General features: G+C 41.8%; 3 protein-coding genes across 3 annotated transcripts; 2 read left to right on the top strand and 1 right to left on the bottom strand.

The window, feature by feature from the left end:
* Positions 1–360: 360 nt before the first annotated feature.
* On the top strand, positions 361–1,646 carry LOC130975306 (uncharacterized). Its single transcript, XM_057900119.1, has 2 exons — positions 361–1,183; positions 1,273–1,646. Exons 1-2 carry the CDS (start codon positions 361–363, stop codon positions 1,644–1,646), a joined length of 1,197 nt encoding a protein of 398 aa, XP_057756102.1.
* A 3,846-nt stretch (positions 1,647–5,492) lies between these two features.
* On the top strand, positions 5,493–7,169 carry LOC130975304 (uncharacterized). Its single transcript, XM_057900118.1, has 4 exons — positions 5,493–5,622; positions 5,811–6,031; positions 6,104–6,446; positions 6,532–7,169. The coding sequence occupies exons 1-4, from the start codon at positions 5,493–5,495 to the stop codon at positions 7,167–7,169; spliced, it is 1,332 nt and encodes a 443-aa protein (XP_057756101.1).
* A 356-nt stretch (positions 7,170–7,525) lies between these two features.
* On the bottom strand, positions 7,526–8,467 carry LOC130975303 (uncharacterized). The gene is made up of 3 exons (XM_057900117.1): positions 8,089–8,467; positions 7,852–7,988; positions 7,526–7,657 (listed from the first exon to the last, which is right to left on the bottom strand). The coding sequence occupies exons 1-3, from the start codon at positions 8,465–8,467 to the stop codon at positions 7,526–7,528; spliced, it is 648 nt and encodes a 215-aa protein (XP_057756100.1).
* Between the last annotated feature and the right edge of the window lie 4,659 nt (positions 8,468–13,126).

Raw genomic sequence — 13,126 nt, 5'->3', positions numbered from 1 at the left:
AATTTATCCAAATAAATAAATTAAGTGAATCCTTTACCTAAATACACAAAATGGAAACTTGTTACGTGCATATGCATTTTTACTATTATGTAAACCATGATAGCCAACCACGGTTTCTAATTTCTACGTAAACCGTTGCTACCAGGGACGGATTATGGTTGGAACACATTAGGCATAAACCGTGGTAGCCTCCCACGGTTTATGAAGGCAGCAAAATGTACATAAAACCTGGTGACCAGCAACGATTTATGGAGTTCGTATGGTCATAAACCTTGGTTGGTTGCAAAAATTTATGAGGAGTGAAATTCTATATATATGTGTGTGTGAGAGATTGAAGCTACATAAGAGATCATTGTCACAATGGCAAGTGAGGAAGAGAGTTTTCTTGCCTTAGTGCATTGCTCTAGGAAAATCCAAAAAAGCAAAAGATATGGTGTGAAGTTCACTGACAGAGAACCACTAAGTGTTTTCATCAGTTCATCAAGCACTTTGTCAGATTTGAAGAACAGCATCTTGCAGAAGCTTGGGGTGTTTGGTAGCAAGTGGGTGAAGAAGCTATTCTACAAGATTTCCATCGCAGTTGTCTCGACCGATGTTAAGTATGATACCTTTGTGCTAGCGGCTGATGAAGATATTAGGGTTCTATTCCATTGTGTTAGGAGTTTTCCAGAGGTCAAAATACACGAGTTGTTCGCAAAGTTGGAGGTTGGTGTCGATAGTTCTGGGGCATCAGCTCCAGTTCATAGCTCGACTGCCGCGGGCGGTGCGTTTAGTTCGATGCCTGCGGTGAGACCATCCGTTCCGCTGGTAGCATCCCCTTCATTCACGGCTGATTTAGATCAAACGGAGGTTGTTAGTTCTGTACCTTTGGAGAATGCAGGGGTCTTTGAGCAGGCGTATGAAGTGGGCACCGGTGGTGGCTTGCTACCTGATATGCAAGGCTTTGGAGAACCTGATCGAGTAGAGAATGTAATGTGTGATGATGACTCTGACCAGGAGCCTGTAGATATCATTGGGGATAGCGATGATGACACAGGTGCCAATCCACATGCACAGCATGGGCCTTCAAGTTCTGGCACTCAGCAGTACCCTCCACACTTCTCCACACTAAACTTGGAGGCTCTGGGTCCACAAGCGGACTGTGGTCCTACAGTTGAGAATCTTCTACAGAATTTTAAATTGGGTAATCATTCCAGAATAAAGATGAGGCTGTGCCAAGTGTGAAGGAATATAGCATCCGCTGAGGTGTTGAGTACAGAGTCATCGAATCAGGTCATCTTAAGTATCATGGAAAATACAAGGAGTTCGACAAGGGTTGTACTTGGTTGATTCGCGTAGCGCTGCGTGCACGAAAGGGCACTTGGGAGGTTAGGAGGTACAACGGGCCACACACTTGCTTGGCAACCTCTATTTCCAGTGATCACGGTCAGCTGGATTACCACGTTATCTGTGCGAGGATTCTTTTGTTGGTTAAGGCAGATGCTGTGGTGACGGTAAAGGTATTACAACAAGCTACAGAAGCCGATTACGGTTTCAAGCCTAGTTACAGGAAGGTTTGGATGGCGAAGCAGAAGGCAGTGGCACAAATATATGGAGATTGGGAAGAGTCGTATACGGAGTTGCCACGTTGGATGCTAGGGGTATAGTCAACCATGTCTGGGACAATTTCTGTGTTGAAGACCTCTCCTGTTTGGCTTGGGGGTGAGGTTAATGAGTCCACGGTGTACTTTCATCGACTTTTCTGGACATTTCCACCCTGTATCGAGGCATTCCGACATTGCAAGTCCCTCGTGAGTATTGACGGTACCCACTTGTATGGCAAGTATGGAGGGACGCTGCTGCTGGCGATAGCGCAGGATGGGAACTCGAACATCCTCCCGATAGCCTTCGCCCTTGTGGAGGGAGAAAACGCAGAGTCATGGTCATTCTTCTCGTCCAACCTACGAGCGCATGTGACGCCATAGGAGGATATCCTTGTTATCTCTGACAGGCATAATGGCATCAAGGCAGCACTTGAGGCCCCTGAGACTGGATGGTTACCTCCACGTGCTTTTCGAGCGTACTGTATTCGTCATGTGGCTGTGAATTTTGCCCTTACCTTCAAAGGTAAGGATGCAAGGAGGATGTTGGTGAATGCTGCATACACAAAAACTGAAGTAGAGTTTTATTACTAGTTTGACATCATACGGACTGAGAATCCGACAATGTGTGACTGGGCCAACCAGATGAAATACGACAAATGGACCCAACACGAGGATAGTGGTAGACGGTTCGGCCACATGACAACCAACATTAGTGAATGTGTGAACTCCGTGTTAAAGGGAACTCGCAACCTCCCAGTCACATCGTTGGTTAAGTCAACTTACGGGAGGCTTGTTGAGCTATTCGTGGTCCGCGGACAGACAGTAGAGGCACAACTCGGATCTAGGCATGAATTTTGTCAGGCGTTGGTCAAGGCTATTGATCGGAACATAAGAGACTCAAGGTGCTTCACCGTGACCTTATACGACAGGCACCAATCGGAGTACACTGTGGCCGAGACAACACCGACCGGGAACTTCTCACTGGGTAGCTACAGAATTTCCCTTAAGGATCACATCTGCGACTGTGGCCACTTTCAGGCGCTCCATTATCCTTGTTGCCACGACATTGCACGTTGCGCCTACTCGCGCTTTAATTGGGCGTCATATGTTCATGAGGTGTATCGTATGCTGGGCCAACTATCAGTCCTGATCCTAACATGAGAAGTGCAAAAGAAGGTCGTCCGAAGGCAACCAGAATCCGTGGTAGTATGGATCAGTCTGTAGAGAACCAACCGAAGCGCTATGGGCTATGCCGTCAGCCTGGGCATACGCGGAGGAACTGTAACCAGCGAAGACATGCTACTGGAGGGGATGCTTAGATCTCATTACGTTTATTGGGTCGTCGTTGTTGTTTAAGTTGTATTAGGCACTCTTAATTTGCGTAATGTAAGGTTGGTTAAGTCAATGAATGTCGACATGTTTGTTTAGTGTACTAAATTCATCTGAGTAAGTCCGTTTATTTTATATGTTTAATTGAATCACTTTTATATGTTTGTTTATGTATTTATACTACCTAACATGTAAACCTTGGGAAGCTAGGGGGTTTACGTTGAAGCCATTCTCTTCATAAACCGTGGAAAGTTAGGAAGGTTTATGTTCAACGAATTCTTTTCATAAACCGTGGGAGGCTACCACGGTTTATGTCTAATGTGTTCCAACCATAATCCGTCCCTGGTAGCAACGGTTTATGTAGAAATTAGAAACCGTGGTTGGCTACCACGGTTTACATAATAGTAAAAATGCACATGCATGTAACAAGTTTCTATTTTGTGTATTTAGGTAAAGGATTCACTCAATTTATTTAATTGGGTAAATTGCCCTATTTTTAATGTTATTTATTTGTAATAAACTAATAATATTATTAAAAATACATATGGTCATGATTCATAAAAATTAAAATTAAAAATTAAAAATTATTTTTAATTATTAAAACATTAGATTTTTAAATTTTTTTCAGTTTTTATCTCTCAATCTTAGTCTTTCTATCTTTGTCTCCCTTTCAAACGCTACCTAATAGAATTTGATTATTGCATTTGTTGCCCGCTTTTTATACATCTTTACCATTTCAACCTCAAAAAACAGCAGTAGCACCGACGGATGCTGCCACTACCACCCAAATACATGGACCAAACTTAAAAAAGTTCAAAAAAAAAATGAAAAATATTCCTTTCTAACACCGTGTTAATATCGGATCTTAACTCTGTAATTCAGCTCTAAACAAGACTAAACTAAACTCATTTATTTTTATATCCTTGAATTTTACTCCTATATAAGAATCATCACTTTATTTTAATTAATGTGGAGAAGTTTGTAGGTACTTTGGTAAATTAAAAATTTTACTAAAAAAATATTAAAAAATTATTAAAATTTGTTATTTTTATCACTAATAAATCATCAATATTTAAAAATATAGAATTTATTAGATTACTAAATTAAAGAAATTAGACTAAATAAATTAAATTTATGATTAAATAATAATTCTCTAATATTTTTCTTTCTACTCTATTCAATTTATGTTGTAATATATCCATAGGTTATTTTTATTTTTAAAAATAAATTTTCGAAATTATAAAAAAAATTGGGGTGTTTTTTTTTTTATATGATTTTAATGTGTAAGTTAGCCTCAGTTATGTTGTTTTGGGGGGATTTACGGTGGTGTGATGGTGTTGAAGTTTTGTTTGGTAGTGTGAAGAAATCGGACCGTCCGATTTTATTGAGTAGAAAGAGAGGGCACAAATCAGACGGTCCGATTTGTGCGAGGGGAGTACTGAAATCGCTGGGACCGATTTCAGGAGAGAGGAAATGGCTTGAAACTAATCGGACGGTCCGATTAGTGTTGTTAAAAAATTTGAAATGCGAAGACGCGGTCGGACTGTCCGATTTGGTTGTTGCTACTGTATACATATAAGTTACCTTTAGTACGCAGTAGTTCGTCTTCCTCTTCTTCGTGCAGAGAGAAAAATCCAGTAAGTTATGTAGCTTTTCTTCTCTGGTTCTCCTTTTTTTTATTGTTGCAGAAATAAAGAAAAAAATATTGTTATTGAGATTAGCTAGTATATCACTGTTAGTATGGATGATAGAGTTAGTTTGAAAGTGTATTATTTTGGGCAGATTTTATTACAAACGTATGAAGGAGTTCAATTTGTATGTGAAAATCCATTAGATATTGTTATTCCATACACATTGTCGTTTGAGGAATTAAAAGGTGTGATTTGTGAGAAGATAGATCCTCGTTTATCTAGGAGAGTGTCATGTATTTTGTACAGGTATCCTTTATCCGTGTTTGGTGGGTTCGTACAATTTCAAACCAAGTACGTAACGGATGAAGCGAGCATGCATGAAATGTTTTCAATATATATTGAAAATCGTCATCGAATGTCGTGCATCGAGTTGTACATTGAGTTCGAGCAGTCGGAAGCGGACCAAAATATTGAATTGGAAGATTATGATAGTGATAGTGAGGAGGAATTTGAAAGTCATTATGAGATCGTTGGTTTAAGTGAAGAAGAAGATGAAGCTGACGGCACTATGAACGCAGATGTGGCGGAGGTGGCCAATGTATTGGCAAACCAACAACCGTTTCAAGAGCCTTCTTTCATGCGGTTGTTGGATTTGGAGGCTATGCATGCACCGGAGTTTCCTCAATACATGAATGCATGTATGTAAAGAAAGATAGTTATGTGATATGTGAATTACAATTTGTGTAACATGCCTTTGATTAATTTATTAGTTATTAGTTATTTAGCATGGACTATATTTACTAGGTGGTTAGGTAAATAAGATAGCCAACATATAGACTATAATTATATATGTAAAAATATAGATTATTATTATTTATGAGAATACGTATCTTGCTGTGTGATTGTAGCTGAGCTTCCTGTTGTGATGGATGGGTAATTCACGGTTGGAATGGAATTTAGTTCAAGAGAGGCAGTAATCAAGGCGATGAAGGATTATACCATCCGTAGAGGTGTAGACTACAGGGTGTATGAGTCAGAACCGACGACATTCTATGCTAAATGTACACAATATGGTGCAGGTTGTGATTGGCTGATCCGGGTTACCAAAATGTAGAAGAAGTACTGTTGGGAGATAAGAAGGTATAATGGTAGTCACACTTGTACTCGATCTAGTATTTCTCAAGACCATTCAAAAATGGATTCCAAGACAGTTGCAGAAGCAATTAAGCCGTTGGTAGAGGTTGACCCATTATAAAGGTGAAATCAGTCATTGCGGAAGTACAGTCGAAGTTTAACTACACCATCAGTTATCGCAAAGCATGGTTGGCAAAGCAGAAGGCGGTGGAGTCAATCTTCGGGGGTTGGGAAGCATCGTACGAAGCCTTGCCCATATGGTTTGAGGCTATGTGTCACAAGGAGCCGTTAGCGGTGGTTCACTTTGAGACTATGCCTGCATACCAGGGAGATGATTTGGTTCCTGATATCCGTGTACTGCACCGAGTCTTCTAGAGTTATTACCCTTGTATAAGGGCATTCAGACATTGCAAGCCACTTGTGCAGGTGGACGGGACTCATTTGTATGGAAAGTACAAGGGTTGTTTATTGGTAGCAGTTTCACAAGATGGAAATAACAATATTGTCCCAATTGCATTTGCCATAGTGAAGGGAGAGACTTCTGAGGCGTGGCACTTTTTTCTAAGTAACTTACGCCAACATGTGGTGACACGTGATGGTATAGGACTTATATATGATCGACACGATTCCATCAGGTCAGTTATTGCTCGCAGTAATGGGGCTTGGTCTCCTCCTAGAGCTTTCCATATGTTTTGTATCAGGCATATTGAGTCGAATTTCTTGAGGAAGTTCAAGGCACCTTACCTGCAGAAGCTTATTGTCAATATCGGTAAGTTTGAATTAGAGGCACTCTTCTAAAGTTATAAATACGATAGAATAGAATGTTGTTCATGGTTCAATTTTTCTTATCATAGGATATTCAAGGACGATTCGAGAGTACCAGATGCGCTATGAACGACTACGCGAATGGGGTGAAGCTTACACCAACTGGCTTGACAGGATCCCGCATGAGCAGTATGCGTTGGCATTTGATGGTGGATATAGATGGGGTCACATGACCACCAACCTTGTGGAGTGCATCAACTCCGTTTTGAAGGGGGCTCGCAATCTCCCAGTCACCGCCCTTGTGAAGGCTACATTTTACAGACTGAATGAGTTGTTCACTAGGAAGAGAGCCGAGGCTGAGGCTCGCATTAATGCTGGGCATGTGTTCTCTGAGCTTGTGACCTGTAAGTTGCATGCAAACCAACGAGCAGCAGAAAATATACAGGTTAGTTGCTTCGACAGAGAAAATGAAGTCTTTGAAGTACGTGAGATGCCTAGTGGGGTTGAGTATAGAGTTGACCTACACCGACAGCGTTGCGACTGTGGTGAATTCCAGGTTGATAGAATTATGTGTCGACATGTGTTTGCTTGCTGTGCAAATCAGCAGTTGGACTGGCAAGTATACGTTCATGACGTTTATAAAATGGACCAAGTTCAAAGGGTATACAGAGCTAGGTTCAGACCACTGGAAAATCCTACAACATGGCCACCTTATCAAGGACCTTGATTTGTTGGTAATCCATTCCTAAGACGGGTAGCCAAAGGTCGGCCTAAGATGACCCGCTTCTTAAATGAGATGGATACACGCATGTTGCGTGGTCCTAGGAAATGCAAGCAATGCGGTGTTGAGGGCCACATCCGTAGTAGATGTCGTCAATCAGGTGGTCCAAGTGCGGGACCAGACGGAAACTAGAGTTACTTTTGTTGCATTTCAGTTGGTTGGACTTTTATTGTAAAAACCGGACCAGATCGTCTCGGTTTGACCGGAAAAACCGGTGAACGGGACCGAAGACTTTATTTTTAAGTTTCTAACTATTTGATATTGTAACATGCATCGAAACCAAAACAGTAACAATAACCGAATTAAATAGTTGTAAAAACCAGACCGGACCAATACGGTTTGACCGGAAAAACTGGTGAACCGGACTGGACCAGCACGGTTTGACTGAAAAAATTGGTGAACCGGACCGGCTCGGTTTGACCGGTTAACCGGACCTAATTAACATACTCCATACACACATTGAAACCATAATAGTCACAATAACGTAGTTAACATACTCCATACACACATTGAAACCATAATAGTCACAATAAGCTAGTTAACATACTCGATACAGACATTGAAACCATAATAGTAACAATAACCTAATTAACAAAATAAACAACACCAAACATTATTTTTTCATTGCCGACTTCACATCCTTGAATAACTTTTCGCACTTCTTTGCAACCCTGTTAAAAGCGGATGGGGTATACCGAGTAGCGCTCCTGCGTGGAGGATCGGTTCTAAGGTTGTAGCCTTTTCCCTTTTCACTTGTAGCCATACCTATCAGTTCAACATACATGACATGTTACAAATAAAAACTGAATGACAATAAATATACACAACAATGCTATATGTAATCAATATTCTAGTAACAACTAACCTGTACTAGGTTCGGGATCATCACCATGGTCTTCATCTTCGTCCTCGTCGTCATCCTCATCCTCATCCTCATCCTCATCACTATCCGGAGTATCTACCAGGTACTTATCAGTGTCATTATCAACTGCATTATTGGTCTCCTGAATTAGAGTCATTGAAATACGCCTATCTAGTCCACTCTGTAAGATCCCTCTCGTGGCATCAGCACTCCTAGACGAGTCAACAGACATTCTAGCTCCAGAATTTTCAGAGGAAGTGTGAACCCGAGGCATCGAATCGAATGACATCCTACGTGCAGTAATCCCAGTCGGATGCGCCAACTGGTCTGTGGGTATGTCATGAACATTTCCTGAATGTGAGTCCCCTAGCCCTGGAGCCATGAAACCAAGCAGCTGGCTAAATGAGGCTTGCTCCCCTGCATCAGCTTGTGGACCACTCCAATACTCTTGATGTAACGGGACTGACTGTGTAAAATAATCTGATGGATGTGTTTACGGCACATACTCCATACCACACTGAACCTCCTGTGGGATCGGTGCCGGTGCCGGTGGCGGTGGCGACGGCGGGTGCGGTGGCGGTGCAGGCGGTTCTTGTTGGTGTTCCTCCTGATTATGAACTGGAGGACCCTCTGGATCCTCTTGAAATACCAGGTCCGATATCTGCAAGTGGGCACCGAATGCTCCACGGCACCAATGCATATAAATCTCCAAAGGATAATGTAAGGGCACTAAGTCATCAGCTAGAACATGACTATACCGATTGGTCCATTGCATAATCCAAAAAGAGTGGGTGTTGGACCAATCTTGATTCTTAGGTCCCGTTAGTACTTTTCCGTGTGATGTGCCTAGGTCCCGCTTTTGAGTAGGAACGTCTTGGATCAAACCAAATTGCCTCCTGAATTGATCAGATGAATGCCACTCGATACATTCGAAAGATATAAGCGGCACTGTTGCACTCCAAACAACTGAGTGTTGACGGATGTCTAGTGGAACCACGTCCGGCTCAATGAAGTCAATGCCATAAGCCTGCCACACAAACTGGACACATCGAGACTATCAAATGACTACACAACAATTAATTCATGTCTCAAACTAAAGCAACTACTAGTAGTTTACAACATACATGTCCTTCTTGCAAATCATCCAGCAACCTCCTATAGTGCGCAAGCGTATGATATCGGTAAGCAAAATTCTCACGATCCCAGTTGCGCCACCTACCGTCAAAAATCCCTTTTTTAAATTATTGTGTAAAAAATAGAATACAATTTCTAGTAGAGAAATCAACGCATACATTAATTTATTTTACCTGTTTGCGATCGGAAACACTCGGGGATTGCCAGGAATCGGGGCAAGAAATGGGAGACGGGTCCAAGCCCAAGTAAGCAAAAGTGTAAGCGGACTATCGATCTCCTTGCAGTTGACACGGGTTGCCCTACACAATGATCTGTTCAAGTGCGCGAGGCATGCCGAACCCCAACTATACTGTATGATCCCCACAAAGTCACGGAGCAAAGGCAGAAATTTCTAATGCACCGCTGCACCAGACTTATCACCAAACAGAATTGTCCCAAATAATAACATTATGTGACACTTGACATACCTCTGAATCTGAATATCATCAGTCAACACTGTGCGATCCTTCAAACCCCTAAACCACGTCAGTTTTATAAAGCTTCCTCTACAGTCCCTGTTCCTCGGTGCAACACCAAACTGGTGCAAGCACTCGGCCTCCATGGCCTCGAAACTACTCATCGTTGGTCCTGTAACCGGAACTCCGTTTGTCGGTGGTGCACGAAATTGCAATCACACTTTTGCAATCCCACACAACTAACCAGCAAGTGCACTGGGTCGTCCAAGTAATACCTTACGTGAGTAAGGGTCGATCCCACGGAGATTGTCGGCTTGAAGCAAGCTATGGTTATCTTGTAAATCTTAGTCAGGATATCAGAAATTATCAAGGTTGATTGTAAAAAGCAAAAGAACATGAAATAAGTACTTGTTATGCAGTAATGGAGAGTAGGTTGAGGTTTTGGAGATGCTCCATCTTCTGAATCTTTGCTTTCCTACTGTCTTCTTCATCAAACACGCAAAGCTCCTTCCATGGCAAGCTGTGTGTAGGGTTTCACCGTTGTCAGTGGCTACCTCCCATCCTCTCAGTGGAAATGTTCAACGCACCCTGTCACGGCACGGCTATCCATCTGTCGGTTCTCGATCAGGCCGGAATAGAATCCATTGATTCTTTTGCGTCTGTCACTAACGCCCCGCCTTCAGAAGTTTGAAGCTCGTCACAGTCATTCAATCATTGAATCCTACTCAGAATACCACAGACAAGGTTTAGACATTCCGGATTCTCTTGAATGCCACCATCAGTTCTAGCTTATACCACGAAGATTCTGATTAAGGAATCCAAGAGATATCTACTCAATCTAAGGTAGAACGGAGGTGGTTGTCAGGCACACGTTCATAGTTGAGAATATGATGAGTGTCACGGATCATCACATTCATCCGGGTTAAGAACAAGTGATATCTTAGAATGGAAGCAAGCATGATTGAATAAGAAACAGTAGTAATTGCATTAATCCATCAAGACACAGCAGAGCTCCTCACCCCCAACCATGGGGTTTAGAGACTCATGCCGTGGAAGGTACACAAAGAAACGTGTAAAGTGTCATGAGGTCCAGATACAATATCCAAAGATCCTATTAATAGTGAACTAGTAACCTAGGGTTTACAGAAATGAGTAAATGACAGAAAAATCCACTTCCGGGCCCACTTGGTGTGTGCTTGGGCTGAGCATTGAAGCATTTTCGTGTAGAGGCTCTTTCTGGAGTTAAACGCCAGCTTTTATGCCAGTTTGGGCGTTTAACTCCAATTTCTATGCCAGTTCCAGCGTTAAACACTGGGAATTCTGAAGCTGATTTGCAACGCCGGTTTGGGCCATCAAATCTCGGGTAAAGTATGGACTATTATACATTGCTGGAAAGCCCAGGATGTCTACTTTCCAACGCCATTAAGAGCGCGCCAATTGGGCTTCTGTAGCTCCAAAAAATCCACTTCGAGTGCAGGGAGGTCAGAATCCAACAGCATCTGCAGTCCTTTTCAGCCTCTAAATCAGATTTTTGCTCAGATCCCTCAATTTCAGCCAGAAAATACCTGAAATCACAGAAAAACACACAAACTCATAGTAAAGTCCAGAAAAGTGAATTTTAACTAAAAACTAATAAAAAATATACTAAAAACTAACTAAATCATACTAAAAACATACTAAAAACAATGCCAAAAAGCGTATAAATTATCCGCTCATCACAACACCAAACTTAAATTGTTGCTTGTCCCCAAGCAACTGAAAATCAAAATAGAATAAAAAGAAGAGAATATACTATAGACTCCAAAATATCAAAGAAACATAGTTCCAATTAGATGAGCGGGACTAGTAGCTTTTTGCTTCCGAATAGTTTTGGCACCTCGCTTTATCCTTTGAGGTTCAGAATGATTGGCATCCATAGGAACTCAGAATTCAGATAGTGTTATTGATTCTCCTAGTTAGGTATGATGATTCTTGAACACAGCTACTTTATGAGTCTTGGCCGTGGCCCAGAGCACTCTGTCTTCCAGTATTACCACCGGATACATACATGCCACAGACACATAATTGGGTGAACCTTTTCAGATTGTGACTCAGCTTTGCTAGAGTCCCCAATTAGAGGTGTCCAGGGTTCTTAAGCACACTCTTTTTACCTTGGATCACGACTTTAACCGCTCAGTCTCATGTTTTCGCTTGACACCTTCACGCCACAAGCACATGGTTAGGGACAGCTTGGTTTAGCCGCTTAGGCCAGGATGTTATTCCTGTAGGCCCTCCTATCCACTAATGCTCAAAGCCTTGGATCCTTTTTATTACCCTTGCCTTTTGGTTTAAAAGGACTATTGGCTTCTTCTGCTTGCTCTTTCTTTTTCTCTCTCTTTTTTTTTATACTTTTTTTTTAATAAACTGCTTTTTCTTGCTTCAAAAATCATTTTAATGATTTTTCAGATCCTCAATAACATTTCTCCTTTTCCATCATTCTTTCAAGAGCCAACAATTTTAACATTCTTAAAACAACAAATTCAAAAGACATATGCACTGTTCAAGCATTCATTCAGAAAACAAAAAGTATTGTCACCACATCAAACTAATTCAACTAGTTTCAGAGATGAATTCGAAATCCTGTACTTCTTGTTCTTTTGTGATTAAAGCATTTTTCATTTAAGAGAGGTGATGGATTCATAGGACATTTATAGCTTTAAGGCATAGACACTAAGATACTAATGATCATGTAATAAGACACAAACATAGATAAACATAAGCATAAAAATTCGAAAAATAGAAAATAAAGAACAAGGAGATTAAAGAACGGGTCCACCTTAGTGATGGCGGCTTGTTCTTCCTCTTGAAGATCTTATGGAGTGCTTGAGCTCCTCAATGTCTCTTCCTTGCCTTTGTTGCTCCTCTCTCATGATTCTATGATCTTCTTTAATTTCATGGAGGAGGATGGAATGTTCTTGGTGCTCCACCCTTAGTTGTCCCATGTTGGAACTCAATTCTCCTAGGGAGGTGTTGATTTGCTCCCAATAGTTTTGTGGAGGAAAGTGCATCCCTTGAGATGAATCTCTCCATCTCCCATGGCTCTGAGGTGGAAGCTTTTGCCTTCCCTTTCCTCTTTCTAGAGGTTTCTCCGGTCTTAGGTGCCAAAAATGGTTATGGAGAAACAAAAAGCAACGCTTTTACCACACCAAACTTAGAAGGTTTGCTTGTCCTCGAGCAAAAGAAGAAAGAAGAGAGAGAGTGGTGGGGTAGGTGGGGATCCTGTGGGGCTCACAGATCCTGAGGTGTCAAGGATAATTCATCCCTGCACCAAGTGGCGAGCAAAAATGCTCCTACTGCCAATCCTGGCGTTAAACGCCGGGCTGGTGCCCATTTCTGGCGTTTAACGCCAGCTTGGTGCCCATTCCTGGCGTTTAACGCCAGTCTGGTGCCCCTTTCTGGCGTTAAACGCCCAG

Source organism: Arachis stenosperma, chromosome 4 (genome assembly GCF_014773155.1).
Source record: "Arachis stenosperma cultivar V10309 chromosome 4, arast.V10309.gnm1.PFL2, whole genome shotgun sequence".
NCBI lineage: Eukaryota > Viridiplantae > Streptophyta > Magnoliopsida > Fabales > Fabaceae > Arachis > Arachis stenosperma.
The sequence above is the reverse complement of the archived record's forward strand: the minus strand, read 5'-3'. Positions and strand labels throughout refer to the sequence as shown.